The sequence below is a fragment of the Triticum urartu genome, chromosome 5, assembly GCF_003073215.2.
Source record: "Triticum urartu cultivar G1812 chromosome 5, Tu2.1, whole genome shotgun sequence".
Taxonomy (NCBI): domain Eukaryota; kingdom Viridiplantae; phylum Streptophyta; class Magnoliopsida; order Poales; family Poaceae; genus Triticum; species Triticum urartu.
Window position 1 is genome coordinate 49,474,637 of NC_053026.1, and position 26,075 is coordinate 49,500,711.

General features: G+C 45.4%; 2 protein-coding genes and 1 long non-coding RNA gene across 12 annotated transcripts; 1 reads left to right on the plus strand and 2 right to left on the minus strand.

The window, feature by feature from the left end:
* Positions 1-12,825: 12,825 nt before the first annotated feature.
* Positions 12,826-16,419, minus strand: LOC125507814. 2 transcript variants are annotated; one of them, XR_007283038.1, is made up of 4 exons: positions 15,722-16,419; positions 14,432-14,886; positions 13,988-14,089; positions 12,826-13,143 (listed from the first exon to the last, which is right to left on the minus strand). It is a non-coding gene; the product is annotated as an uncharacterized LOC125507814 (long non-coding RNA). The 2 variants fall into 2 exon arrangements; XR_007283037.1 differs by having other exon boundaries at positions 14,461-14,886; positions 15,722-16,417.
* A 1,068-nt stretch (positions 16,420-17,487) lies between these two features.
* On the plus strand, positions 17,488-21,596 carry LOC125507815 (DEAD-box ATP-dependent RNA helicase 9-like). The gene is made up of 7 exons (XM_048672322.1): positions 17,488-17,994; positions 18,746-18,873; positions 18,980-19,388; positions 19,907-20,005; positions 20,111-20,335; positions 20,470-20,631; positions 20,712-21,596. The coding sequence occupies exons 1-7, from the start codon at positions 17,596-17,598 to the stop codon at positions 21,138-21,140; spliced, it is 1,851 nt and encodes a 616-aa protein (XP_048528279.1). The 5' UTR covers positions 17,488-17,595; the 3' UTR covers positions 21,141-21,596.
* LOC125507816 lies at positions 21,318-25,993 on the minus strand. Of its 9 annotated transcripts, none has more exons than XR_007283044.1 (4): positions 24,183-25,993; positions 23,712-23,798; positions 23,283-23,322; positions 22,966-23,203 (listed from the first exon to the last, which is right to left on the minus strand). XR_007283044.1 is itself a non-coding variant. In XM_048672325.1 (3 exons), the coding sequence occupies exons 1-2, from the start codon at positions 24,867-24,869 to the stop codon at positions 23,733-23,735; spliced, it is 753 nt and encodes a 250-aa protein (XP_048528282.1). In that variant the 5' UTR covers positions 24,870-25,993; the 3' UTR covers positions 21,318-22,621; positions 23,712-23,732. The 9 variants fall into 9 exon arrangements, 3 of the variants coding, with proteins under 3 accessions (XP_048528282.1, XP_048528281.1, XP_048528280.1); XR_007283043.1 differs by having other exon boundaries at positions 23,629-23,798; positions 24,183-25,992; XR_007283039.1 differs by adding an exon at positions 21,318-22,621 and having other exon boundaries at positions 23,117-23,798; positions 24,183-25,992.
* Between the last annotated feature and the right edge of the window lie 82 nt (positions 25,994-26,075).

The window sequence follows — 26,075 nt, forward strand, 5'->3', positions numbered from 1 at the left end:
TGGGGAAGGAGGGCCTCTCATAACACATCTTTGGTGCCTCCCTCTCCCTCTCCAACACATCCTCCTCCTCCATAGTGCTTGGCGAAGCCCTGCCGGAGTACTGCAGCTCCACCACCACCACGCCGTCGTGCTGCTGCTTGGAGCCATCTTCCTCAACCTCTCCTTCCCCCTTGCTGGATCAAGAAGAAGGAGACGTACGCTGACCGTACGTGTGTTGAACGCGGAGGTGCCGTCCGTTCGGCGCTAGGATTCGGTGATTTGGAACAGTGCCGTCCGTTCGGCGCTAGGATCTCCGGTGATTTGGATCACGTCGAGTACGACTTCCTCATCCCCAGTTCTTTGAACGCTTCCGCGTGATCTACAAAGGTATGTGCAAAGGTATGTAGATGCATCCTAGATGAACTCCTAGATGGATCTTGGTGAAACAGTAGGAAAATTTTTGTTTTCTGCAACGTTCCCCAACAGTGGTATCAGAGCTAGGTCTATGCGTAGTTCTTCTTTTGCGCGAGTAGAACACAATTTGTTGTGGGCGTAGATGTTTGTCAACTTTCTTGCCGCTACTAGTCTTATCTTGCTTCAACGGTATTGTGGGATGAAGCGGCCCGGACCAACCTTACACGTACGCTTACGTGAGACCGGTTCCACCGACTAACATGCACTAGTTGCATAAGGTGGCTGGCGGGTGTCTGTCTCTCCTACTTTAGTTGGAGCGGATTCGATGAAAAGGGTCCTTATGAAGGGTAAATAGAAGTTGACAAATCACGTTGTGGCTTTCACGTAGGTAAGAAAACGTTCTTGCTAGAACCCTATTTCAGCCACGTAAAACTTGCAACAACAATTAGAGGACGTCTAACTTGTTTTTGCAGCAAGTGTTTTGTGATGTGATATGGCCAAAGTTGTGATGAATGATGAATGATATATATGTGATGTATGAGATGTTCATGCTATTGTAATAGGAATCACGACTTGCATGTCGATGAGTATGACAACCGGCAGGAGCCATAGGAGTTGTCTTTATTTTTGTATGACCTGCGTGTCATTGAGAAACGCCATGTAAATTACTTTACTTTATTGCTAAACGTTAGCCATAGTAGTAGAAGTAATAGTTGGCGAGCAACTTCATGGAGACACGATGATGGAGATCATGATGATGGAGATCATGGTGTCAAGCCGGTGACAAGATGATCATGGAGCCCCAAGATGGAGATCAAAGGAGCTATGTGATATTGGCCATATCATGTCACTATTATTATTTGATTGCATGTGATGTTTATCATGTTTTGCATCTTGTTTACTTAGAACGACGGTAGTAAATAAGATGATCCCTCATAATAATTTCAAGAAAGTGTTTCCCTAACTGTGCACCGTTGCGACAGTTCGTTGTTTCAAAGCACCACGTGATGATCGGGTGTTTGATTCAGACGTTCACATACAACGGGTGTAAGACAGATTTACACATGCAAACACTTAGGTTGACTTGACGAGCCTAGCATGTACAGACATGGCCTCGGAACACAGAAGACCGAAAGGTCGAGCATGAGTCGTATAGAAGATACGATCAACATGAAGATGTTCACCGATGTTGACTAGTCCGTCTCACGTGATGATCGGACACGGCCTAGTAACTCGGATCATGTTATACTTAGATGACTGGAGGGATGTCTATCTAAGTGGGAGTTCATTGAATAATTTGATTAGATGAACTTAATTATCATGAACTTAGTCTAAAATCTTTACAATATGTCTTGTAGATCCTAGAGAAAACCAAGCTGAAACACGATGGCAGCAACTATACGGACTGGGTCCGGAACCTGAGGATCATCCTCATAGCTGCCAAGAAAGAATATGTCCTACAAGCACCGCTCGGTGACCCACCCGTTCCACAGAACCAAGACGTTATGAACGCTTGGCAGACACGTGCTGATGACTACTCCCTCGTTCAGTGCGGCATGCTTTACAGCTTAGAGCCGGGACTCCAAAAGCGTTTTGAGAGACATGGAGCATATGAGATGTTCGAAGAGCTGAAAATGGTTTTTCAAGCTCATGCCCGGGTCGAGAGATATGAAGTCTCCGACAAATTCTTCAGCTGTAAGATGGAGGAAAATAGTTCTGTCAATGAGCACATACTCACTATGTCTGGGTTACATAATCGCTTGACTCAGCTGGGAGTTAATCTCCCGGATGATGCGGTCATTGACAGAATCCTCCAGTCGCTTCCACCAAGCTACAAGAGCTTTGTGATGAACTTCAATATGCAGGGGATGGAAAAGACCATTCCTGAGTTATTTTCAATGCTGAAATCAGCAGAGGTAGAAGTCAAGAAGGAACATCAAGTGTTGATGGTGAATAAAACCGCTAAGTTCAAGAAGGGCAAGGGTAAAAAGAACTTCAAGAAGGATGGCAAGGTAGTTGCCACGCCCGGCAAGCAAGCTGCCGGGAAGAAGCCAAAGAATGGACCCAAGCCCGAGACTGAGTGCTTTTATTGCAAGGGAAGTGGTCACTGGAAGCGGAACTGCCCCAAATACTTAGCGGACAAGAAGGCCGGCAAAACAAAAGGTATATGTGATATACATGTAATTGATGTGTACCTTACCAGTATCCGTAGTAGCTCCTGGGTATTTGATACCGGTGCAGTTGCTCACATTTGTAACTCAAAGCAGGGGCTGCGGAATAAGCGGAGATTGGCAAAGGACGAGGTGACGTTGCGCGTCGGGAATGGTTCCAAGGTCAATGTGATCGCCGTCGGCACGCTACCTCTACATTTACCTTCGGGATTAGTATTAAACCTTAATAATTGTTATTTAGTGACAGCTTTGAGCATGAACATTGTATCGGGATCTCGTTTAATTCGAGATGGCTACTCATTTAAATCTGAGAATAATGGTTGTTCTATTTATATGAGAGATATGTTTTATGGTCATGCTCCGATGGTGAATGGTTTATTCTTAATGAATCTCGAGCATAATGCTACACATGTTCATAGTGTGAGTGCCAAAATATGTAAGGTTGATAATGATAGTCCCACATACTTGTGGCACTGCCGCCTTGGTCACATAGGTGTCAAACGCATGAAGAAGCTCCATGCAGATGGACTTTTAGAGTCTCTTGATTATGAATCATTTGACATGTGCGAACCATGCCTCATGGGTAAAATGACCAAGACTCCGTTCTCGGGAACAATGGAGCGAGCAACCAACTTATTGGAAATCATACATACTGATGTGTGCGGTCCAATGAGTGTTGAGGCTCGCGGTGGCTATCGTTATGTTCTCACCCTCACTGATGATTTGAGTAGATATGGGTATGTCTACTTAATGAAACACAAGTCTGAAACCTTTGAAAATTTCAAAGAATTTCAGAGTGAGGTTGAGAATCAACGTGACAGGAAAATCAAGTTTTTGCGATCAGATCGTGGAGGAGAATACTTGAGTCACGAATTTGGCACACACTTAAGGAAATGTGGAATAGTTTCACAACTCACGCCGCCTGGAACACCTCAGCGTAATGGTGTGTCCGAACGTCGTAATCGCACTCTATTAGATATGGTGTGATCTATGATGTCTCTTACTGATTTACCGCTTTCTTTTTGGGGCTATGCTTTAGAGACTGCCGCATTCACTTTAAATAGGGCTCCGTCGAAATCCGTTGAGACGACACCGTATGAATTATGGTTTGGGAAGAAACCTAAGCTATCGTTTCTAAAAGTTTGGGGATGCGATGCTTATGTCAAGAAACTTCAACCTGAAAAGCTCGAACCCAAGTCGGAAAAATGCGTCTTCATAGGATACCCTAAAGAAACTATTGGGTATACCTTCTACCTCAAATCCGAAGGCAAGATCTTTGTTGCCAAGAATGGATCCTTTCTAGAGAAAGAGTTTCTCTCGAAAGAAGTAAGTGGGAGGAAAGTAGAACTTGATGAAGTATTACCTCTTGAACCGGAAAAGGGCGCAACTCAAGAAAATGTTCCTGAGGTGCCTGCACCGACTAGAGAGGAAGTTAATGATGATGATCAAGATACTTCTGATCAAGCTCCTACTAAAATTCGTAGGTCCACAAGGACACGTTCCGCACCAGAGTGGTACGGCAACCCTGTCTTGGAAATCATGTTGTTAGACAACGGTGAACCTTCGAACTATGAAGAAGCGATGGCGGGCCCGGATTCCGACAAATGGCTGGAAGCCATGAAATCCGAGATAGGATCCATGTATGAAAACGAAGTATGGACTTTGACTGACTTGCCCGTGGAGCGGCGAGCCATAGAAAATAAATGGATCTTTAAGAAGAAGACAGACGCGGACGGTAATGTGACCATCTATAAAGCTCGGCTTGTCGCTAAGGGTTATCGACAAGTTCAAGGGGTTGACTACGATGAGACTTTCTCACCGGTAGCGAAGCTAAAGTCCGTCCGAATCATGTTAGCAATTGCCACATTCTATGATTATGAGATATGGCAAATGGACGTCAAAACGGCATTCCTTAATGGTTTCCTTAAGGAAGAATTGTATATGATGCAGCCGGAAAGTTTTGTCGATCCTAAGAATGCTGACAAGGTGTGCAAGCTCCAACGCTCGATTTATGGGCTGGTGCAAGCATCTCGGAGTTGGAACATTCGCTTTGATGAGATGATCAAAGCGTTTGGGTTTACGCAGACTTATGGAGAAGCCTGTGTTTACAAGAAAGTGAGTGGGAGCTCTGTAGCATTTCTCATATTATATGTAGATGACATACTTTTGATGGGAAATGATATAGAACTCTTGGACAGCATTAAGGCCTACTTGAATAAGAGTTTTTCAATGAAGGACCTTGGAGAAGCTGCATATATATTAGGCATCAAGATCTATAGAGATAGATCAAGACGCCTCATAGGTCTTTCACAAAGCACATACCTTGATAAGATATTGAAAAGGTTCAATATGGATCAGTCTAAGAAGGGGTTCTTGCCTGTGTTGCAAGGTGTGAAATTGAGCTCAACTCAATGTCCGACCACGGCAGAAGATATAGAAGAGATGAGTGTCATCCCCTATGCCTCAGCCATAGGTTCTATTATGTATGCCATGCTGTGTACCAGACCTGATGTAAACCTTGCCGTGAGTTTGGTAGGAAGGTACCAAAGTAATCCCGGCAAGGAACACTGGACAGCGGTCAAGAATATCCTGAAGTACCTGAAAAGGACTAAGGAAATGTTTCTCGTTTATGGAGGTGACGAAGAGCTCGTCGTAAAAGGTTACGTCGACGCTAGCTTCGACACAGATCTGGATGACTCTAAGTCACAAACCGGATACGTGTATATTTTGAATGGTGGGGCAGTAAGCTGGTGCAGTTGCAAGCAGAGCGTCGTGGCGGGATCTACATGTGAAGCGGAGTACATGGCAGCCTTGGAGGCAGCGCATGAAGCAATTTGGGTGAAGGAGTTCATCACCGACCTAGGAGTCATACCCAATGCGTCGGGGCCGATCAAGCTCTTCTGTGACAACACTGGAGCTATTGCTCTTGCCAAGGAGCCCAGGTTTCACAAGAAGACAAGGCACATCAAGCGTCGCTTCAACTCCATTCGTGAAAATGTTCAAGATGGAGACATAGATATTTGTAAAGTACATACGGACCTGAATGTAGCAGATCCGTTGACTAAACCTCTCCCTAGAGCAAAACATGATCAACACCAGAATTGCATGGGTGTTCGATTCATCACAATGTAACTAGATTATTGACTCTAGTGCAAGTGGGAGACTGTTAGAAATATGCCCTAGAGGCAATAATAAAAGCATTATTATTATATTTCCTTGTTCATGATAATTGTCTTTTATTCATGCTATAATTGTGTTATCCGGAAATCGTAATACATGTGTGAATAATAGACACCAACATGTCCCTAGTAAGCCTCTAGTTGACTAGCTCGTTGATCAACAGATAGTCATGGTTTCCTGACTATGGACATTGGATGTCATTGATAACGGGATCACATCATTAGGGGAATGATGTGATGGACAAGACCCAATCCTAAACATAGCACAAGATCGTATAGTTCGTTTGCTAGAGTTTTTCCAATGTCAAAGTATCCTTTCCTTAGACCATGAGATCGTGTAACTCCCGGATACCGTAGGAGTGCTTTGGGTGTTCCAAACGTCACAACGTAATTGGGTGACTATAAAGGTATACTACGGGTATCTCCGAAAGTGTCTGTTGGGTTGACACGGATCAAGACTGGGATTTGTCACTCCGTATGACGGAGAGGTATCACTGGGCCCACTCGGTAATGCATCATCATAATGAGCTCAAAGTGACCAAGTGTCTGGTCACGGGATCATGCATTACGGTACGAGTAAAGTGACTTGCCGGTAACGAGATTGAACGAGGTATTGGGATACCGATGATCGAATCTCGGGCAAGTAACATACCGATTGACAAAGGGAATTGTATACGGGGTTGCTTGAATCCTCGACATCGTGGTTCATCCGATGAGATCATCGAGGAGCATGTGGGAGACAACATGGGTATCCAGATCCCGCTGTTGGTTATTGACCGGAGAGTCGTCTCGGTCATGTCTACATGTCTCCCGAACCCGTAGGGTCTACACACTTAAGGTTCGATGACGCTAGGGTTATAGGGAATAGATATACGTGGTTACCGAATGTTGTTCGGAGTCCCGAATGAGATCCTGGACATCACGAGGAGTTCCGGAATGGTCCGGAGGTAAAGATTTATATATATGGGAAGACCTGTTTTGGTCACCGGAAAAGTTTCGGGTGCTATCGGTAACGTACCGGGACCATCGGGAGGGTCCCGGGGGTCCACCAGGTGGGGCTACCTGCCCCAGAGGGTTGCGTGGGCCAAGTGTGAGAGGGGACCAGCCCCAGGTGGGCTGGTGCGCCCCCCACCTATTGGAAATATGCCCTAGAGGCAATAATAAAAGCATTATTATTATATTTCCTTGTTCATGATAGTTGTCTTTTATTCATGCTATAATTGTGTTATCCGGAAATCGTAATACATGTGTGAATAATAGACACCAACATGTCCCTAGTAAGCCTCTAGTTGACTAGCTCGTTGATCAATAGATAGTCATGGTTTCCTGACTATGGACATTGGATGTCATTGATAACGGGATCACATCATTAGGAGAATGACGTGATGGACAAGACCCAATCCTAAACATAGCACAAGATCGTATAGTTTGTTTGCTAGAGTTTTTCCAATGTCAAAGTATCCTTTCCTTAGACCATGAGATCGTGTAACTCCCGGATACCGTAGGGGTGCTTTGGGTGTTCCAAACGTCACAACGTAACTGGGTGACTATAAAGGTATACTACGGGTATCTCCGAAAGTGTCTGTTGGGTTGACACGGATCAAGACTGGGATTTGTCACTCCGTATGACGGAGAGGTATCACTGGGACCACTCGGTAATGCATCATCATAATGAGCTCAAAGTGACCAAGTGTCTGGTCACGGGATCATGCATTATGGTACGAGTAAAGTGACTTGCCGTTAACGAGATTGAACGAGGTATTGGGATACCGACGATCGAATCTCGGGCAAGTAACATACCGATTGACAAAGGGAATTGTATACGGGGTTGCTTGAATCCTCGACATCGTGGTTCATCTGATGAGATCATCGAGGAGCATGTGGGAGCCAACATGGGTATCCAGATCCCGCTGTTGGTTATTGACCGGAGAGTCGTCTCGGTCATGTCTACATGTCTCTCGAACCCGTAGGGTCTACACACTTAAGGTTCGGTGACGCTAGGGTTGTAGGGATATGTATATGCAGTAACCCGAATGTTGTTCGGAGTCCCGGATGAGATCCCGGACGTCACGAGGAGTTCCGGAATGGTCCGGAGGTAAAGAATTATATATAGGAAGTGCTATTTCGGGCATCGGGACAAGTTTCGGGGTCACCGGTATTGTACCGGGACCACCGGAAGGGTCCCGGGGGTCCACCGGGTGGGGCCACCTGCCCCGGGGGGCCACATGGGCTGTAGGGGGTGCGCCTTGGCCTGCATGGGCCAAGGGCACCAGCCCCAAGAGGCCCATGCGCCTAGGGTTCAAGAAGGGAAGAGTCCCAAAGGGGGAAGGCACCTCCTAGGTGCCTTGGGGAGGAGGGATTCCTCCCTTGGCCGCACCCCCCTAGGAGATTGGATCTCCTAGGGCCGGCGCCCCCCCCCCCTTGGACTCCCTATATATAGTGGGGAAGGAGGGCCTCTCATAACACATCTTTGGTGCCTCCCTCTCCCTCTCCAACACCTCCTCCTCCTCCATAGTGCTTGGCGAAGCCCTGCCGGAGTACTGCAGCTCCACCACCACCACGCCGTCGTGCTGCTGCTGGAGCCATCTTCCTCAACCTCTCCTCCCCCCTTGCTGGATCAAGAAGAAGGAGACGTTATGCTGACCGTACGTGTGTTTAACGCGGAGGTGCCGTCCGTTTGGCGCTAGGATCTCCGGTGATTTGGATCACGTCGAGTACGCCTTCCTCATCCCCATTCTTTGAACGCTTCCGCGCGTGATCTACAAAGGTATGTAGATGCAATCCGATCACTCGTTGCTAGATGAACTCCTAGATGGATCTTGGTGAAACCGTAGGAAATTTTTTGTTTTCTGCAACGTTCCCCAACACCACCAGGGCCCAAGGCGAAGAGAGAAGGGAAAAGGGGGAAACCCTAGGCTCAGATGGGCCTAAGGCCCACCTAGTGGTGCGCCCCCCTCTCTCCCCCCTTGGCCGCCCCCTAGATGGGATCTAGGGCTGGCCGCCACCCCTAGGGGTGGAAACCTAGGTGGGGGCGCAGCCCCTCCCTTTCCCCTATATATAGTGGGGGTTTTGGGCTACCATACACACGAGAACATCTCCTTCTTGGCGCAGCCCTACCCCTCTCCCTCCTCGTCTCTTGCGGTGCTTGGCGAAGCCCTGCTGGAGTACCACGCTCCTCCACCACCACCACCACGCCGTCGTGCTGCTGCTGGATGGAGTCTTCCCCAACCTCTCCTTCTCCCCTTGCTGGATCAAGGCGTAGGAGACGTCACCGGGCTGTACGTGTGTTGAACACGGAGGTGCCGTCCGTTCGGCACTAGGATCATCGGTGATTTGGATCACGACGAGTACGACTCCATCAACCCCATTCACTTGAACGCTTCCGCTTAGCGATCTACAAGGGTATGTAGATGCACTCTCCTTCCCTCGTTGCTAGACTTCTCCATAGATTGATCTTGGTGATGCGTAGAAAATTTTGAATTTCTGCTACGTTCCCCAACAGTACGTGTGTTGAATGCGGAGGTGCCGTTCATTCGGCGCTAGATCGGATCTTCCGCGATTTGAATCGCCGCGAGTACGACTCCATCAACCGCGTTCTTGTAACGTTTCCGCTTAGCGATCTTCAAGGGTATGAAGATGAACTCCCTCTCTCTCGTTGCTAGCTTCTCCTAGATTGATCTTGGTGACACGTAGGAAAATTTTGAATTATTGCTACGTTCCCCAACAAAGGCAGGCCGCGTCCCCCTCCCCTTGAGTCTAAATTGGACTAGGAAGGGGGGCGGCGCCCCCTTTCCTTTCCCAGCTCCCTCTCCTTCCTTCCCCCTCTCTCCCTTTTGGTGGAAACCTACTAGGACTTGGAGTCCTAGTAGGATTCCCCTCTTGGGGGCGCGCCAAGGAGGGCCGGCCGGCCTCCCCCTCCCTTCTTTATATATGTGGGGAGGGGGGCACCCTAGAACACACAAGTTAATTTTTTAGCCGTGTGCGGTGCCCCCCTCTACAGATTTATACCTTAGTCATATCGTTGTAGAGTTTAGGCGAAGCCCTGCGTCGGTAACTTAATCATCACCGTCATCACGCTGTCGTGCTGACGAAACTCTCCTTCGACCTCAACTATATCTAGAGTTAGTGAGATGCCACCAAGCTGAACGTGTGCAGATCGCGAAGGTGTCGTATCTTCGATGCTAGGATCGGTCGGATCGTGAAGATGTATGACTATATCAACCGCGTTGTCATAACGCTTCCGCTTACGGTCTACGAGGGTACGTGGACAACACGCTCTCCTCTCGTTGCTATGCATCACCTAGATGGATCTTGCGTGTGCGTAGGATTTTTTTTGAAATTACTGCGTTCTCCAACACTCCTCAACTAATGATTTCGGTGGTTGGCTTTTGCATAGGTGTCCTTGGTTTTGTCACAGGCGTTTCCTAATCGGCGCCTTAAGCGCCATTTAAAAGGTATTTTGAGGGAGGCAGGGGGAGCGCCGTTTATAGGGTAATCCGTACAGGGCACACACTCCCTATACACTAGGTCCAGTTCGCAGTCCGGCCCATTTGTTTTTCTGTTTGTTTATTTTTGCGTTTCGAACTGGGATTTTTTTTCAAATTGCATGAACTTATTTTTAAAATTCAATGAACTTTAAGAAAATGATAATATTTACCTGCTTTTGTTAACATTTTTCAAATCAATGATTTTTTTTTTCACAATCGATGAACTTTCTTTCAAAATCAATGTTTTTTTATTTTTTGTGTTTTTCGCAAAAGCAATATTTTCCTGCCTGGAAGTTTTCCAATGCAATGAGCTTCTTCAAAAAATTTGATGAATTTTTTTCAATATCGATGAACTTTTTTTTTCTTTCAAATTCATGAACCTTTTAAGTTTGTGAACTTCCTTTTCAAAAACCATGAACACTCTTTAAGTTTGTCAACTTTCTTTTTAAATTTGGAGTGAAAATGGGTCAAAACGAGCACAAATAGACATACAAATGAAATGGGTTGCTGCGTTCATCTGTGCTTTTTGTCCATGCAGACCCAAACAGACACAGCGAGACAAAATGGGTCAGTGCATTGTAGTTGGCCTTAGCTTTCCTCCCTTCCATCTTTGTTCCATACAGAAAGACCAAGAAGGGCGCTTGCGGCCTCACGATATTGTGAAGCTCAGGAACTATCTCTTCACTAGTAGAGTGCCCGTGCGTTGCCACGGGCCTTTTAATCTTTTATTCTGATTGCACATATATACGTGTATTATTGTATATAATTCGGTGAACTTTAGGCCACTTCCAACAACACCATGCTGGAAACCTTGTCAAACGATTCATTTTGAATGTCGACATCATACATCTTCATCTCTCTCATACTCTGGAAAAATAAGCATATATGAAAATACATCTTCTATATTGTCATGTGAAACAAATATATAAAGAAGAACCACTATTTATATATGTCTCTTCTAATTGTGGAGTTTTCAGTCCGCCAATCATAAAGCCTTATCAATTGACATTTTCAAAGCATCATCCGAAGCCATAGTTCTTATCTCTAATCAACAAAAGCGATATATAAACACATATTAAAATAAAAAAATAAGATAAGCCCATATACAATATATGTAATCGGAGTGAGTGGCATCTGCTTTTTAGTAGAGTAAGTCGCATCCGAATTTTAGTAAGGAACTCATTTGGTAATTATTCTCCAGAAATGACTGGCTAGGGTATGTGTTATTTTTCACTGTATAAAAAGGTATGTGATATTTTTCTCACAACAAACAGTCGCTTTTCCCACAAAAAAAGCAAACAACAGCTCCTTTTCTTCTCACCTTACAATAAACAAAACAGTTCAATCTCTGACTCTCATTGCATGGCAGAACGTTCACACTCACATCTCATTCTCCCGGCCTGCTCTCCTTGTCACGGCTTCGTCGCCACAATCTCTCCTCGCCATGGCCTCTTGCTGCTGCCTCCCCTCAACGCCACGTCATTCAACCCGCACCTTCCTCTCACCGCCATCTCTCCTTCCCTCCACGGTGTCACCCGCCCCCTCCTCTCCCCTCCACGACATCCTAGGCCAATTCCCGGTGCTAAGGAATGCACATCGTCGTAGCTTAGCGCGACCACCACAATGTGTTTTTGCTGCTATGGTATATGAAATGGTATATATCATGCGCTCCTTTTGCTTCTTTTTTTGAAATAGCTATTGTCGAGGTATGTCCCCGTGCGTTGCTACAAGGCCAAACTTTATTGAGGGAATAAGAGGAGCATAAGGGGACAAACGTAAAGAAAATCAAATAACCGAAAGAAGATTATGTGGAAATAATCAGAGATAAAACATGTTTTTCTTACTCGACAAAGGCGATGCATGTGGAGTGCACACAATCACCGAACAACCTTGGTCGAGCAACCTTAATGAAAAGTAAAAGCACCACAGTTCATTCATATGAAAACATGTTCAAAAGATAAAGGCATTTGAACACATCTGGCCATAAATTCCTTGGAAGAGTAAGTAAATATGATTGAAACATGAAGGTAGCATATGTGCATCGGTGATTAAATAATGAGGCATGCAATCAAGGGAAAATAATAAAATGTTGGGTTTTTGCTCGAAAATAACACCTTGATTAAAACTTTCTTCCATCATCATCATGCTAAATTTTGCAGTTAATGGGGTATATCATAGATCAACATCATATCTGTTTTTACGTGTTTCAAGGTGGGGTTCCATTTCATGTTTCTTTGTGCTTCTAGTGTAGAGGAGTTTATATTTCACATATATCAAAAAGTAATCTTTGTATTCCAGAAAATAAGTTTCAAATAGATTTTAGTGTATTAGCAGTGTTCTACAAAGAGTGCGTTAATAGTGCTAATTTTCCAATGTCAATTGATCAAGAAATGGAAGTTAAAAAATTAGTTTACTTGTAGTTGCATGCAACTGTGCGGACGGATAACCATTGGGAGATAAATATCAGGAATCATTAACTAAAACTGGTGATAGTTAATCCGTATGGTGTGAAATATCTTGACAAAATCATAAAACAACCAAATTGGACCGTTATCAGGTAGCCACGACCCACCCCTGAGAACAAACTCAGAAAAATATGTAAAAGATATAGCTAATATAGCGACCATATCCACGTCCATAATACAACCATAATGCATATCCACGTCCATGTCTTCCTGATATGCTTCTACGACACACTTCTCTAGGACTGGACTTAAGAGGGCTACTACACCAACAAACATAAGCATCCGATAATTGCCTATTCTTCTGATTTATTTGTAGGTTTTTATACTATACCAAGGTTGGGGGCTACGAAGAAGTGAATCTTGAGGAGGCGTCATCGATATGTATTGAGGACTCTGATCGATCATCTTAGTGCAATGAGCCACACCATCTGTAAACCATTGTAGGATACTACCAAATGGATAAAATTTCATTCAACATAAGTGCATAACAATAGTAAGTCATTCAAGGGAAATCTTAACAAGTAAACAAATTAATGTTACCATTATTCAGAAAGGAAAGATGCCTACTCATTTTGAAAAGAGTATGCCTACCCATTTTTAAAAGAGCATGCCTACTCATTGTCGTAGCCTTGGTGTCATCAGAAAGAGCCTATCTATGTAATAAAACGCTCACTGGAAAACCTCAATTGCAAGAGCAATCAGGTAGCAAGGCTCAAACAAAAGATGTAAAGCAACAAGTGATATATCTGATTGTCTTCCTCTCCATGTTGTGTCTTCTCTTCTTCTCACTTCCCTCTAGGCAGCAACCATCGTGATACCTATTTGCAGTGGCGGAGTTACCTAAAAAATGTTGGCGGGCTGGATAGTGCAAATAGCACCACCAAACTAAAAATCAATGCAATATTGTGGGATAAACTTCATGTAAAACTCCTTTTCACTCTAGCCCAGGGCGGGCCATGGCCCTTTGAGCCTTGCCATAGCTCCACTGGTGCCTATTTGCTTGTCTTCCCTACCATTTTTTAGGAGTGTATGAAGGTTGGTGCAAATAATCCCAATTTACACAATGGGGAATGCCGGTAAAATATAGATCGATTGGACTCACATAAGCTGACACATAGTTTACTATGACTAATCACTCTGTTAACTGATGAGAGTGTAAACACATGCTGTTGGCTAGTAGCTAATACTATAGAAATAGAAATATAATTTGGCATTGTAAAGGTGATCCCGCCACTACCTCATGTAGCAAATAAATCATAGGTATATAACGGATTGGAAAATAGAAATCTCACCGAGCAAGACCGGATATGTAGGACCCAGATCTGGTTTTGATGTCAATTATGTTGTGGCCGCTCCCAACCTTGAAGCAATGGTCTATCGTGGAATTCTTCCAGCTGCATATGAACTAAGATTTAGAAATTTGGCATGTAATTACTTCTGCAAGTTGTTGAACACTCAAATTTGATAATATAGTAATTCCGCCAAAACAGAATAACTAATGACAAATAGGCAACCAATCAAAGCATATAATGGTTAGCTTCAGAGCATAAATGATGTATGTAATAGCTGAGATATAGCAAAATAAAGAGAATCAAGATGGGAGAGCCCTAGGATGTTGTTCTGTAGGCAATAATGGATTCGTGAAATCTCTGGACAAGAAAAGAGATTCACCACGCGTGACTATCATGTTAACTGAAACTACACAGTAATTGTCAAGCTTTATAAAAGATGCAAACCTTAGTATTCGTTCAAGACTTGGCCTCACCTCCATTTAGATTCAAGCCTTAGAATTCAAGCCAAAGACGTCTCAGCAAGTTCACGACTTGGCCTCACCTCCATTTGTAATGGATTTCGTAAGCTCTGACAGTAAAAGACCAACAAATGCAAGAATTGGAACATGGAAGAAGCTTAAGTGGGCATGATGCCATCGGGTTGTATGCCAAGATCGTGGTTGTAGAGCTCCCTCTATCTCCCTTGCCAAGCTCTCCCTCTGACCAGCAGTGGAACAACTGTTCCTGCTGCTTTTGAACACTCCTTCCACGCTGGCGCAGATCAGTTGGCGGCGTAGGCCATCTTTCGCTTGTATCATCACGTTGAACACAATATGCGTATATGTTTACTTTCCTTGTATCATCACAACGGATGGTATAAATCTGATTGTGTCCCTGACTCCTTGTCATAATTCTAAATCCTACACGATGTGAAAAAAGAAAAGACAGATTTGTTAATACAACATTAGGCAGATTTATTAATACAACATAGTGATATTACATGCACTGACAGGATCGGTACGTGGTATCTTGTTTGCTCTCGGAGAGTGTGATGCCCTTCCTCCTAATCTTATTTGAGCGCTATATCAAAAGAGGCATCAACATTATGATATGAACTATGATAGTCCGACGCAGCAGCTCTTCCAACACAAAGCATCCAGATCTATCGATACGTGACGCTTCTTCAATAATTTCTAGAAGACCCAGGGCAGCTCAGACTTGCTTCGCTCGTGCACAAGTAAACATCAAGTGTAAAATGTCCTCCGGACCCATATGAACATTACACAGAAGTAATTTTACAGTCCTAAGCATGGAATTTTTTTGTTGGAACCAAAAGAGGCGTGTTGATTCAGTTCACCAGCTTATGAGCAAGTATGAGATTATTGGTCAACTGCACTTGCAGCTCACAGAAATTAAAGGGGCTCCTAATTTGCATTACTAATGGTTAGTCAACTACAAAACATGCGCGCATGTACCCCTGCCTTTCAGTTCAGATTATAGATTGCAAAATAAAATCAGACAAGAAAATTGAAGCTGCCCCAAATTTGCATTGCTGATTAAGGAAACAATATATCTGGACTGCAAATTGGATAGCTGGTCATAGTCTTAATGCTTTGAACTGAACAAATTTGACAGAGGACATGGGTGCAAAGTAATACATATGTTGTGATAGTCCTAAAACTATGACTTGGCAAAATGTCAAGTAAATTAAACTACAATAGAAATCTATGAACAAAAAACGGATTGGGCACCCACCTTCTGTTGGGCTGCTGCTGCTCCGCCGACATGGAGGCTCTGCGGCGAGTCCCCCGGCTGGATCTGGCCACATCGAACACCGGAGTGGCAAGGCCTGGCCCTCTCTTCATCACATCGGGTAGGGGAGGGGAGCTCGTGGCCTTGGACGAAGGGAGGAGATCGGGAGGGGAGGGGAGTTCCTAGCCTTGGACGGAGGTAGGAGGGAGGCTGAGACCCACCTATGCCAGGCACGTGGGGGAGGGGGTGAGGGAGGAGGTGGTGGCGGCTGGCTGGGGAGGGAGGTCGTGGTGGCCAGCTCCTCTCGAACCTCGGCGGCGGCTGCCCCTCTCAGATCTCGGCGACGGCTGCTCCTCTCGGATCTTGGCTACGGCGTAGGGCTCCTCGGCGGCGGCTGGTGAAAGGTGTAGCCGGATCCTGGACGTCCTGGATGTCTCCGGCGACGGGTCCTGACCAGGATCGGCGCCGGGACCAGCGCCGGATCAGTGGAGGTCGGCGCTTGTGATGTGCGATTTACGCGCCGGATCAGTGCCAGGGCGATGGTGAATGGATGGAGCAGGGGCGGCGAAGGGACGACGGGCGGCGGCGGTGAAGGGACGAAGGGAGGCGGCGGGCGAAGGAGGGAACAGAGTCGGGCGACTGTTTCTCGCTCGAGGGCACGAAACCTCGCTCGAGGGCGCAGAGTGGGGCGATTTTTTTCGCTGGTTAATTTTCGCCGGCTTGCTTTAGCTGGGTTTTTTTTCGTTCGGGTTAGTTGGATGCGACAGAAGATTGGGCGCGTGGGGGCGGCTGGGGTACTCGGCTGGACGGTTTTTTTGGTTCATTGCGGCTGAGTGGGAGGTGGGAGGAAGTACCAAAGAAGTACCAAAAAAGACCGGGTGAGGTGGGACGAAAATAAAACCCGGAACGCGACCTACCAACTGAGACATTAGGAGTAGAGATTTCTATGGTCGTGACTGTTGAAGCTAAGAGCTAATTCTTGATCACAACACTTACTTCCTCCGGTCCTTTTTAGTTCGCATATAAGATTTGTCCGAAGTCAAGCTTCGTAAACTTTGACCAACTTTATAGAAAAAATATCAACATTCACAATGTGAAATCAATACCAGTAGATGCGTCACGAATTAAAATTTCATATTGTATAACTTTAGCATGGTAGATGCTGATATTTTTTCTTATAAATATGGTCAAACTTTGTGGAGTTTGACTTCAGACAATTCTTATATGCAAAGTAAAAAGGACCGGAGGGAGTACAAACGCTATATAAATTTGAGCATGTTTACTCCTGAAAAAAATAATTAAACTACAAACTAAAATAATTTTGGGCACCTGACAACCGGCCCATTCAAAAGAATTCGCACGACATTCAACAGCCCATGCGAAACAACCCAGCCGAGCAATAAGCCCAGGGCCTCCTAAACCGCCATAGCTTTTCCTCCAAGCAATGCGTCGTCATAAACCTCCTCCTGCCCTTAACCCACTGACACCCGGGCACGCCAAGCTCGTGGCTCCACAAGTCATTCCCTACGTCTCACCTCCCCTCCGCACTCCCGCGTAACCTCTTCACTCACCCCAGCTACTGCTAGAGGCACCCGCAACAACCCCAGGCAACCTCCATCGTTTCACGTACAGATGGGGCCCGCCTGGGTGGTGACTTCCTGACCCCACCCGTCGGTGTCCGTGGGAGCAGGGGATATTTCCGCCCCGTACGCGCGCGCCGGAGCCGCAGAAATATCTCTCGTGGTGCCTGGCTATTAACCCAACCCCATTCCCTCTCTCCCCCTCTCCACTCCTCGTCCCCCCCTCCTCCTCCCCAGAACCCTAAACCCCGCCGCCGCCATAAACCCTAGCCGCCGCCGCAGCCAGGGCCAGCCAGGATGTACGCCATGATCCGCCGCGCGGATCCCCTCCGGAGGCGCGCCGCGTCGGCCATCCTGGCCGCGCTGCTGCAGCACCCGGCGGGCCCCTCCGCCGCCGGGGCGTCGGCGTCGGTCCTGCCCCCAAGGTCGCCGCTCCCGCCGCCGGCGATGTGGTTCCACTCCAGGCCGGCCCCGCTCGGGTTCCGGGAGACGGGGGCCGCGCGGGCCGGGGCGCACGCTCAGTTCGCGGCGGACGAGGGGTGGAACTACGACGATAAGAGGAAGCCCGCGGGGGGCGTGGCTGGGGCCGGCGCCGGCGCCAAGGAGGAGGGGCTTGAGATCGCAAAGCTCGGGATCTCGTCCGAGATCGTCGACAAGCTCTCCGCCAAGGGCATCACCAAGCTGTTCCCCATCCAGGTAAGGGGAGCAGGCAGGCACGCAGCCTTTTCCCCCTCTCTTCGATTGGAACGTGATTACTACCTCCTTTGATCGTCCGTGGTTTGTTTGCTCTCTGGGGCTACTGCTTGATTGATTGCTGCCCAGTTAATTGTGTCCTGTAGGAACGAGAACATTTCCTCTTTTTGGAATGTTGTAACTTCTCCGCAGTTAATTAATTCTGAACATAGCTCAGATGGAGGCTTGCTCCGATGCGCGGAACTGCGGAGCAGTTCTTCCCCACTATGATAGTTTTGTGTGGTTTTCCACTACCTCACTGCCCTATGCGAGGCAACTGTGATCTTTTGGTTCGTTCTGAATGGACAGATGTTTTATTGCCAGTGAAATTTATACACTATATAAGTTAGTCTATGGAACCTTAATTAATTAATGTGTAATTTCTAACGAGAGACAAAAAATTTAAGGTTGCATCATATTGTTCAGCAGTTGCGATTATCACTCAGTATTATTATGTGCTTGCGTGTCCCTTTCTCTTGTGATAATAGTTATGCATGCTCAGCTGTTTTTTTTACTTCTGCTTCTAGATTGAGTCAATCAAACCATCCCTGTATAGGTCCAATTTTTTATCTGTTTGTGCGTACCTTTATGTTTGTCATCTTTCAATATTCTCCTGGCAGTAGGGTAGATTGTTTACTGCTTACATGATCACACCATTAGTGGATGCCTTGTGTTTTGGATGTTAAAATCCCCTTCCTTTTGCTGTGATGTGTAGAGAGCTGTCCTTGAGCCAGCAATGCAAGGCAAGGATATGGTTGGCCGTGCCAAAACGGGGACAGGGAAAACTTTGGCATTTGGAATCCCCATAATGGATGCAATTATTCGCCATAACGCAGCTAACAAGTAAGTTTGGACATTTTTTGCATCAATCATTATTCATTTTCCCTCTACTCCTTTTAGTGCCATCTTGTGTTGCATTGTCACCTCAATTGAATCTCTGGATTCACAGACCTGGAATATATCCCCTGGCGATATGTTTGGCACCAACACGGGAACTTGCAAAACAAGTTGAGAAAGAATTTGTTGATTCTTCCCGGCTGGATACACTCTGTGTATATGGAGGCACTCCAATTCAGCAACAAATGAAAGTACTTAGCCAGGGTGTTGATGTAGTTGTTGGGACACCTGGACGGGTAATTGATCTGCTAAATAGACGTGCTCTGAATTTGTCAAATGTCCAGTTTGTTGTTCTCGATGAAGCAGACCAGATGCTGTCAGTGGGTTTTGATGAAGCTGTTGAGGAAATTTTGCAAAATGTGCCTGCCAAACGTCAAACCTTGATGTTCTCCGCGACAATGCCACCCTGGATACGCAAGCTGATGCAGAAGTACCTCAAAGATCCTGTCATAGTTGATCTTGTGAGTGATGCTTACCCATGTTTTACTGAACACTGCAACTTTGATTTCATTGCAAAATTTGTGTATCCATATCTGACCTTATTTGTCATGCATTTGCTGTCTCTACTTGCATTGGAACTTATCATGAGAAGTAACTTCAATTTTGTTATGTTAGGCTTGGACTTTTGTTGCGTCTTTTCTAGTAAGATAAGCATTAGTGTTAGTATCAAGAGGATTAAGAAAATTATTCTGGTGGTGTAAATGCCAAAGACACCTTTTTTTTTTGAAAACTTGCATAGTCAATTTCAGGTTTTGATAATATGTGTGGATGTGCCTGCAACTCTTTAGTCTTTCCCTGAAGATTTGTATAGCGTTAAATCATTTTTGAAGTTAATAAACTTCAAAGTTATGAACTAAGTAACATTTATGGGTTAAGTTTGCTCTTTGTTGCACCTGCATGACATCATAAGCACATTGTTTAATTAAGAAAATACATAGCTACTAGCTGGATTTGGTTTATGATACTATTTCTTTTCTAGGTGGGTGAAGATGACCAGAAGCTGGCAGAAGGGATTTCTCTGTTGTCTATTGCTACAGAGAATCATGCAAAACCTGCTGTCCTTGGGCAATTGATTCAGGCAAGGATGTTTTCTCTGTAGTATCAATGGAATATTTTTTTCTTAAGTGCTATCTAAGTTTCTTTCTGCACTCTATGACGTAATGTGTGTGTGAGTTCATTGCAGGACCATGCTAAAGGTGGCAAGTGCATTGTATTTACGCAAACAAAAAGGGATGCTGATCGGTTGTCATTCACTATGAGTCGAAGTGTCCAGTGTCAGGCTCTTCATGGAGATATTACACAACAACAGAGAGAGAGGACACTTCAAGGATTTCGTGAAGGGCGCTTTAATACTTTGATTGCCACTGATGTTGCTGCTCGTGGTTTGGATATTCCAAATGTGGATCTGGTTAGTGTTTTTCTGTCATTACCTTTCCTTTTGTCATTTAGAACTGCATTATTAATCTGTTTAAAGCTGGCAACATTATCTCATTGCAACATCTGCTGTCAAACCCCTTGACTGGCTGTGTTTCCTTGTTTCAGGTGATACACTATGAATTGCCAAACAATTCAGAGATATTTGTTCACAGGTCTGGCCGTACTGGCCGTGCTGGGAAGAAAGGCACTGCAATTGTGATGTACAGCTACAACCAAAGTAGAGCTGTCAGGGGCATCGAGAATGACGTTGGAGGCAAGTTTACAGAGGTGAGATTTTGTGTCATTTAAAGTCGCTGCTTGAGTTTTTTCTTATGGCATTTATGCTCAATGTGTTCTCTTTTTTGCAGCTTCCAAAGATCAATGTTGAAGGTTCTGACTTGACAATGGCTAGTGGTTATGATTCGTTCGGAGGTGGAGGTGGAGGTGGGCGCTCACGTGGTGGTGGTTTTGGTGGCCGCGGTGGTGGTTTTGGCAACTCTTCCAGCAGAGGTAGCGGGTTTGGTGATTCCGGTTTTGGTCGTTCAGGTGGTGGGTTTGGTCGGTCAGGCGGCGGCGGAGGTGGTGGATTTGGCGATTCAGGGTTTGGCCGATCAGGTGGTGGTGGTGGATTCGGTGATTCAGGGTTTGGCCGATCAGGTGGTGGTGGAGGTGGATTCGGCTCAAGTGGTGGGTTTGGGAGTTCTGGTTCAGGGCGGTCTGGCGGGTTTGGTAGCAACTCTGGTAGCTCTGGCTCTAGCTGGGGTGGATTCGGCAGCTTTGGAGGCAAAAGCTCTTGATTGATCAACCCCCCATAGCCCAGCAAATTTTTGGTTGGAGCGGAAGGCAACCGGGTTAACCGGTTCAGCTTGATGGTTCTTATATATGGAAAGCCCTCTGTCAGAAGAGGTAAATTAACATGGTCTGATTCTTGTTGGGTAGTACAAGGTTGAATTTCTAGCGTGGACAACATACGCTTATATTGCCTGGAGCCGCCAACTTTGAAGGCAGCTGGAAATAATCACGAGGCTTTCTTCTTTTTCCGTTTCCTGGTGCAAGCTATTTGCAGCAGGGTTCCTTGTAAAATATATGCAGTGTGCCTTGTCTTCTGCGGATCACAATATATATCTGTTTCTTTAGTAGTAGTTTTTGTATTGTATTATCAAGCTTTTTGTGGACCTTATCTAATGGCCAGAACTAGTCTCTAGAAGCAAATGTTGCATCTGATACCATGACTAATTATTGCTAATCGCTAAGGCTCGGGGCGTGTAAACCATCTCTGCTCTGTTGGCTATAGGACTTATGCTATACATTGCATCCGAGTTAAAACCAAGAATAAAGATGTAGTGTGGCTTGAAGACTCGTTTTTCTTTTTGTGTAGAGCTCCTTGAATGTTGTTTCACCATGATTTTTTGCATGCTCTTTAGCATATTTACTTCATTTTTTAATTTACTTATGATTTTTTTTAAGTTACGGGTGGAACCGCTGTGTGGCTCAGCTACAAAGCCCTGGCCTGCACGCTCGACACCAATGGCATCTTTTGCTACCTTAAATGTCACCAATATACTTTGTAAGAAGCAGTTGTCGAACAAAATATGACAAAAAGCATTTAGATCACTCCTTTAGTTATCTTTATGGAGGGAGTACTAAAGATAAGCACTTGTTTTCCCATGAGGTTTGCAAGCACCTAAGTTTCCTCCTGTACGACATCCATATCTTTGCTTCCGGTTCATATGGATTTTTATGTTCCTCAGTTGTGTGAATGTATGTATAGAGGCATCCGGTGCATATGGAGTTTTTTGTGTTCCCCAGTTGTGTAAATGTTTGTATAGACATTATGGCTCAATTTAAAACCCACAATGTGAATCATGTTGAACCAATCACTACTACTACCATGATACAGGACATATACTACACGGTGAGTATATCTCGATATAACTGAAAAGGTGCTTGATTTTTCTTGGAGGACATATACCATCGATTGGATTTTGTTCAGTATGTTTGATTATGGTTAACTGAGTAAAAAATGCACTCCAAAACTCAATCCTGGCTGATGAGAAGGGCTGCCAAGCACAACCATATAAAATAAACAAGATACAATGAAATACGACTGAAAATATTACTCGGGAGATACAGCAAAATAGTAGGCTATTTAAAAGCATCTTGTTACATTAGAAACTTAGCACACGTTCAGGAAGTTCGGGTAGATAACTTATAAATTCTGCCAAACACATAGACGATGCGACAGACCCAGCTAGAACTGCAGCAGCTGTTCCTTCGCCTAGAGAAAGCAAAATCATCAATCCATCAATAACCTGATTGGATACCAATACGTAGCCTCCAACTTATTCATGTTTATAACAACAAAATTGACTACTAATGTATAGCTGGACAAAGCAAAATCGTCAATCTTCTCGTTTTCAACTTGTAGGGCCATTATGGCTGATGTTTATAACAACAAAATGCACTACTAATTCAATGATTTTGCAAAAGCTAAACCAAGGAGAACACTATGAATGCCCATATAGGTACACATCATTTTAACATCCACATGATATTCAACGTTTGGATATCATTTGCAACAAAAAGAGTCATTTTATCTCGGCATTACCGTCATTTTAATTGTTGTGTATGTTATTTACATGCGTGAATCTCTACAGCCAAATTGACGATATTTTGAGAGTGCATTTTACCCATGTTGGCAGCCACATATTTCCATAGAGAAAAAGACATAATTCTCCATATCTCTTAAGCTATATTCAGAAGATGTTCTTACATGCTGAACCATTTCAGCACATTAGCAATCATCCAATGTGTTGTGCAGCGTTTTCAGCTCCATTAGATCCATCAGCAATGGCTGTGCCTATTTAAGAAGGTAAACAAAAGTTGTTATCATTGACTAAAAAATCCAAAATTAAAACAGTTAAACAGAAAAGAAGTACCGGATAAAAGAATACAACTAGTTTGAGATTCCACACATGCCTGGACAAAGCAAAATCGTCAATCTTCTCGTCTTCAACTTGTAGGGCCATTATGGCTGATGTTTATAACAACAAAATGCACTACTAATTCAATGACTTTGAAAAAGCTAAACCAAGGAGAACACTATGAATGCCCATATAGGTACACATCATTTTAACATCCACATGATATTCAACGTCTGGATATCATTTGCAACAAAAAGAGTCATTTTATCTCGGCATTACCATCATTTTAATTGTTGTGTATGTTATTTACATGCGTGAATCTCTACAGCCAAATTGACGATATTTTGAGAGTGCATTTTACCCATGTTGGCAGCCACATATTTCCATAGAGAAAAAGACAGAATTCCCCATATCTCTTAAGCTATATTCAGAAGATGTTCTTACATGCTGAACCATTTCAGCACATTAGCAATCATCCAATGTGTTGTGCAGCATTTTCAGCTCCATTAGATCCACCAGCAATGGATGTGCCTATTTAAGAAGGTAAACATAAGTTGTTATCATTGACTAAAAAATCCAAAATTAAAACAGTTAAACAGAAAAGAAGTACCGGATAAAAGAATACAACTAGTTTGAGATTCCACACATGCCAACTAAGTGGCATTTGATTTTGCATTTTTTACTCATTTGACATTTGATATGGATCTTCCAAGAATAAATACAACTAGTGATGACATATAAAAGTAAAAATAAAGCCATGAGTAAATTTTGTCCATCTATCAAAGGGACGATTGTTGATTAAGCTTAACTTGTTAGTGACTTAAGAGGCACAGTTAAGATGTTTGAGCAACATTGTAGGAAACATAGCTGGATTGGGTTGCTCCTACAATATTAGGACTAAGGATGAGCAATTACCTGGCGCATAGAAACTTGTGAAAGGATAGTTGTCAAGGATACACTTGAATTGTAGACATTTGCATCCACAAATATAAAAACTACATCAGTATCCTCAGCATAGCTCAGTATAACTCCCATCTTCCCAGCATGGTCCGAGTCCGTAACAGTTACCACCTCACTTGCGGGTCTCTGAATCTGAGGAGGAAGCCCAAGAATGCTATGCAATTCGATGGTCTTCCACAGCACCCATATGGCAACACCATGAGCATTGAAATTCCTCTGCCACATTTGGAAGCTTGGGTAAGACAAATAGGCAAAGCCAAGAGCGTCATCCTCAGCCTTGATGATCTGACAGCCGGCAAGGCGAAAATCATCGTCAATGGGTGGCTGATCCATCAAAACCAGACTCAAATTTTCCAAATCAAACTCAAGTATGCTATCCCGCATAACAGACCAAAGCAACCAGTAAAGTGTGTTGCCAACAAGTCTGCCAGTTCTACCATACCCGAAAGGAGGTGAACATGGACTTGATACGAGACTGCCCCATAAGCCGGTCTCAGAGGAGTAGACACAAGCGATGGGTCGAAAATCCTCTCCGATCATGGACACCAGGACCACCTTGAAGGGGCCGGAGTGGCACTCTCCGTGCACGTGGCCAATGTCGCCGGTAGCGCAGAGCACCTCCCCGTTGAGGGGGCCCGTCATGAACTCGGGTGGAACGGCCACGCGGCGCTGCTCGCCGGTGATGGGGGCGCACACGACGAGGTATTCGTCCACATGGTCTAAGACGAGGATGCGACCGTGGCGGCAGCAGGCCAAGGTGTAGTCGCGGCGGCCGCTGTAGCGTCCCAGGTCGAAGCGCTCGGGACGGATGCGGTCGGGAGGGTCGAGGACGGAGGTGAAGACCACGGCTTCGTCGCGGCACTCGAAGACGCCGAGGAGCGGCGGCTTGCGGTGGTGCTCGCGGAAGCGGCGGAGGAATTTGGGGTCGGTGGCGAGGCGCCGCCATTGCCTGCAGACGGCGGAGCGAGGACGGCTGCGGCGGGAGGCGGAGGAGGATCTCCCAGAGGAGATCGCCGTCGCCCGGCAGGGAGGCAGGCCCCGTAGGCGGGCTGCTGCCGCGGCGGCGGCGGCGGTGGGTCATGTCCTCGCCGGAACCGCTCTCACTCATCTGGACTCGGGGGTTGGGGGATCGAAGGAAGAAGCCAAGGGGAAAGTGGTTTGGAATGTGCTCGCCGGAACCGCTCTCACCTTCTATGTTCGTTCCTCTTATTCTCTGTTGTTCCTCCAATTCCCCAATCCTCTCCCACTGCAGTCTACCCAGGGCACTCGCAATTTGGTAACCACAGCCTAGACTTGCGTCCGCATGCGCCCAAATTCTCTCGACCCGGCCGTAAAATTCCATTGCGACGGGTGTGAAATTCGTTCCGACGACTCGGTTGGCTAGATTTAGAGCTGGTTGCAACGGCGCCGTCGAAGCCACGGCTTCCGTCCGTCCAAACCAAGAGCACGCTTTTAACTGTAAATGATGTATGGCCAATGGCAATTGTGGATCAGGGCAACATCAGTACCGTCCTACCGCTAGACCTCAATGTTTTACAAAACAGATGTTTTTGCACAACCTTCAGAATTACCTCCTCATCGTGCTTATGACCATGCTTTGAATCTGGAACCTGGTCATACGCCCCGAACTCTCATCCTTCAAATATTCTCCGCAACAAAAAGACGAGATCGAGCGTCGGGTAGCTAAAATGATTGCTGCAGGCGTCTTGCAACCATGTTTGAGTCCCTATGCTTCCCTTGTCTTGCTGGTAAAGAAAAAAGAGGGTGGTTGGCGGTTTTGTGTTGATTGTTGCAAGCTGAATTCAGTGACTGTCAAAAACAAATTCCCTTTGTCCATTGTGGACCTCT

What these genes read in the sequence shown, in the direction of transcription:
- LOC125507815 (XM_048672322.1), top strand. Translation starts at nt 17,596, where the DNA reads ATGTACGCCATGATCCGCCGCGCGGATCCCCTCCGGAGGCGCGCCGCG. An exon ending in CGCCATAACGCAGCTAACAA is followed by an intron (nt 18,874 to 18,979) that starts GTAAGTTTGGAC and finishes CTGGATTCACAG; the next exon opens with ACCTGGAATATATCCCCTGG. An exon ending in ATATTCCAAATGTGGATCTG is followed by an intron (nt 20,336 to 20,469) that starts GTTAGTGTTTTT and finishes TCCTTGTTTCAG; the next exon opens with GTGATACACTATGAATTGCC.
- LOC125507816 (XM_048672325.1), bottom strand. Translation starts at nt 24,869, where the DNA reads ATGACGGGCCCCCTCAACGGGGAGGTGCTCTGCGCTACCGGCGACATT. An exon ending in CACAAGTTTCTATGCGCCAG is followed by an intron (nt 23,799 to 24,182) that starts GTAATTGCTCAT and finishes CTTCTTAAATAG; the next exon opens with GCACATCCATTGCTGGTGGA.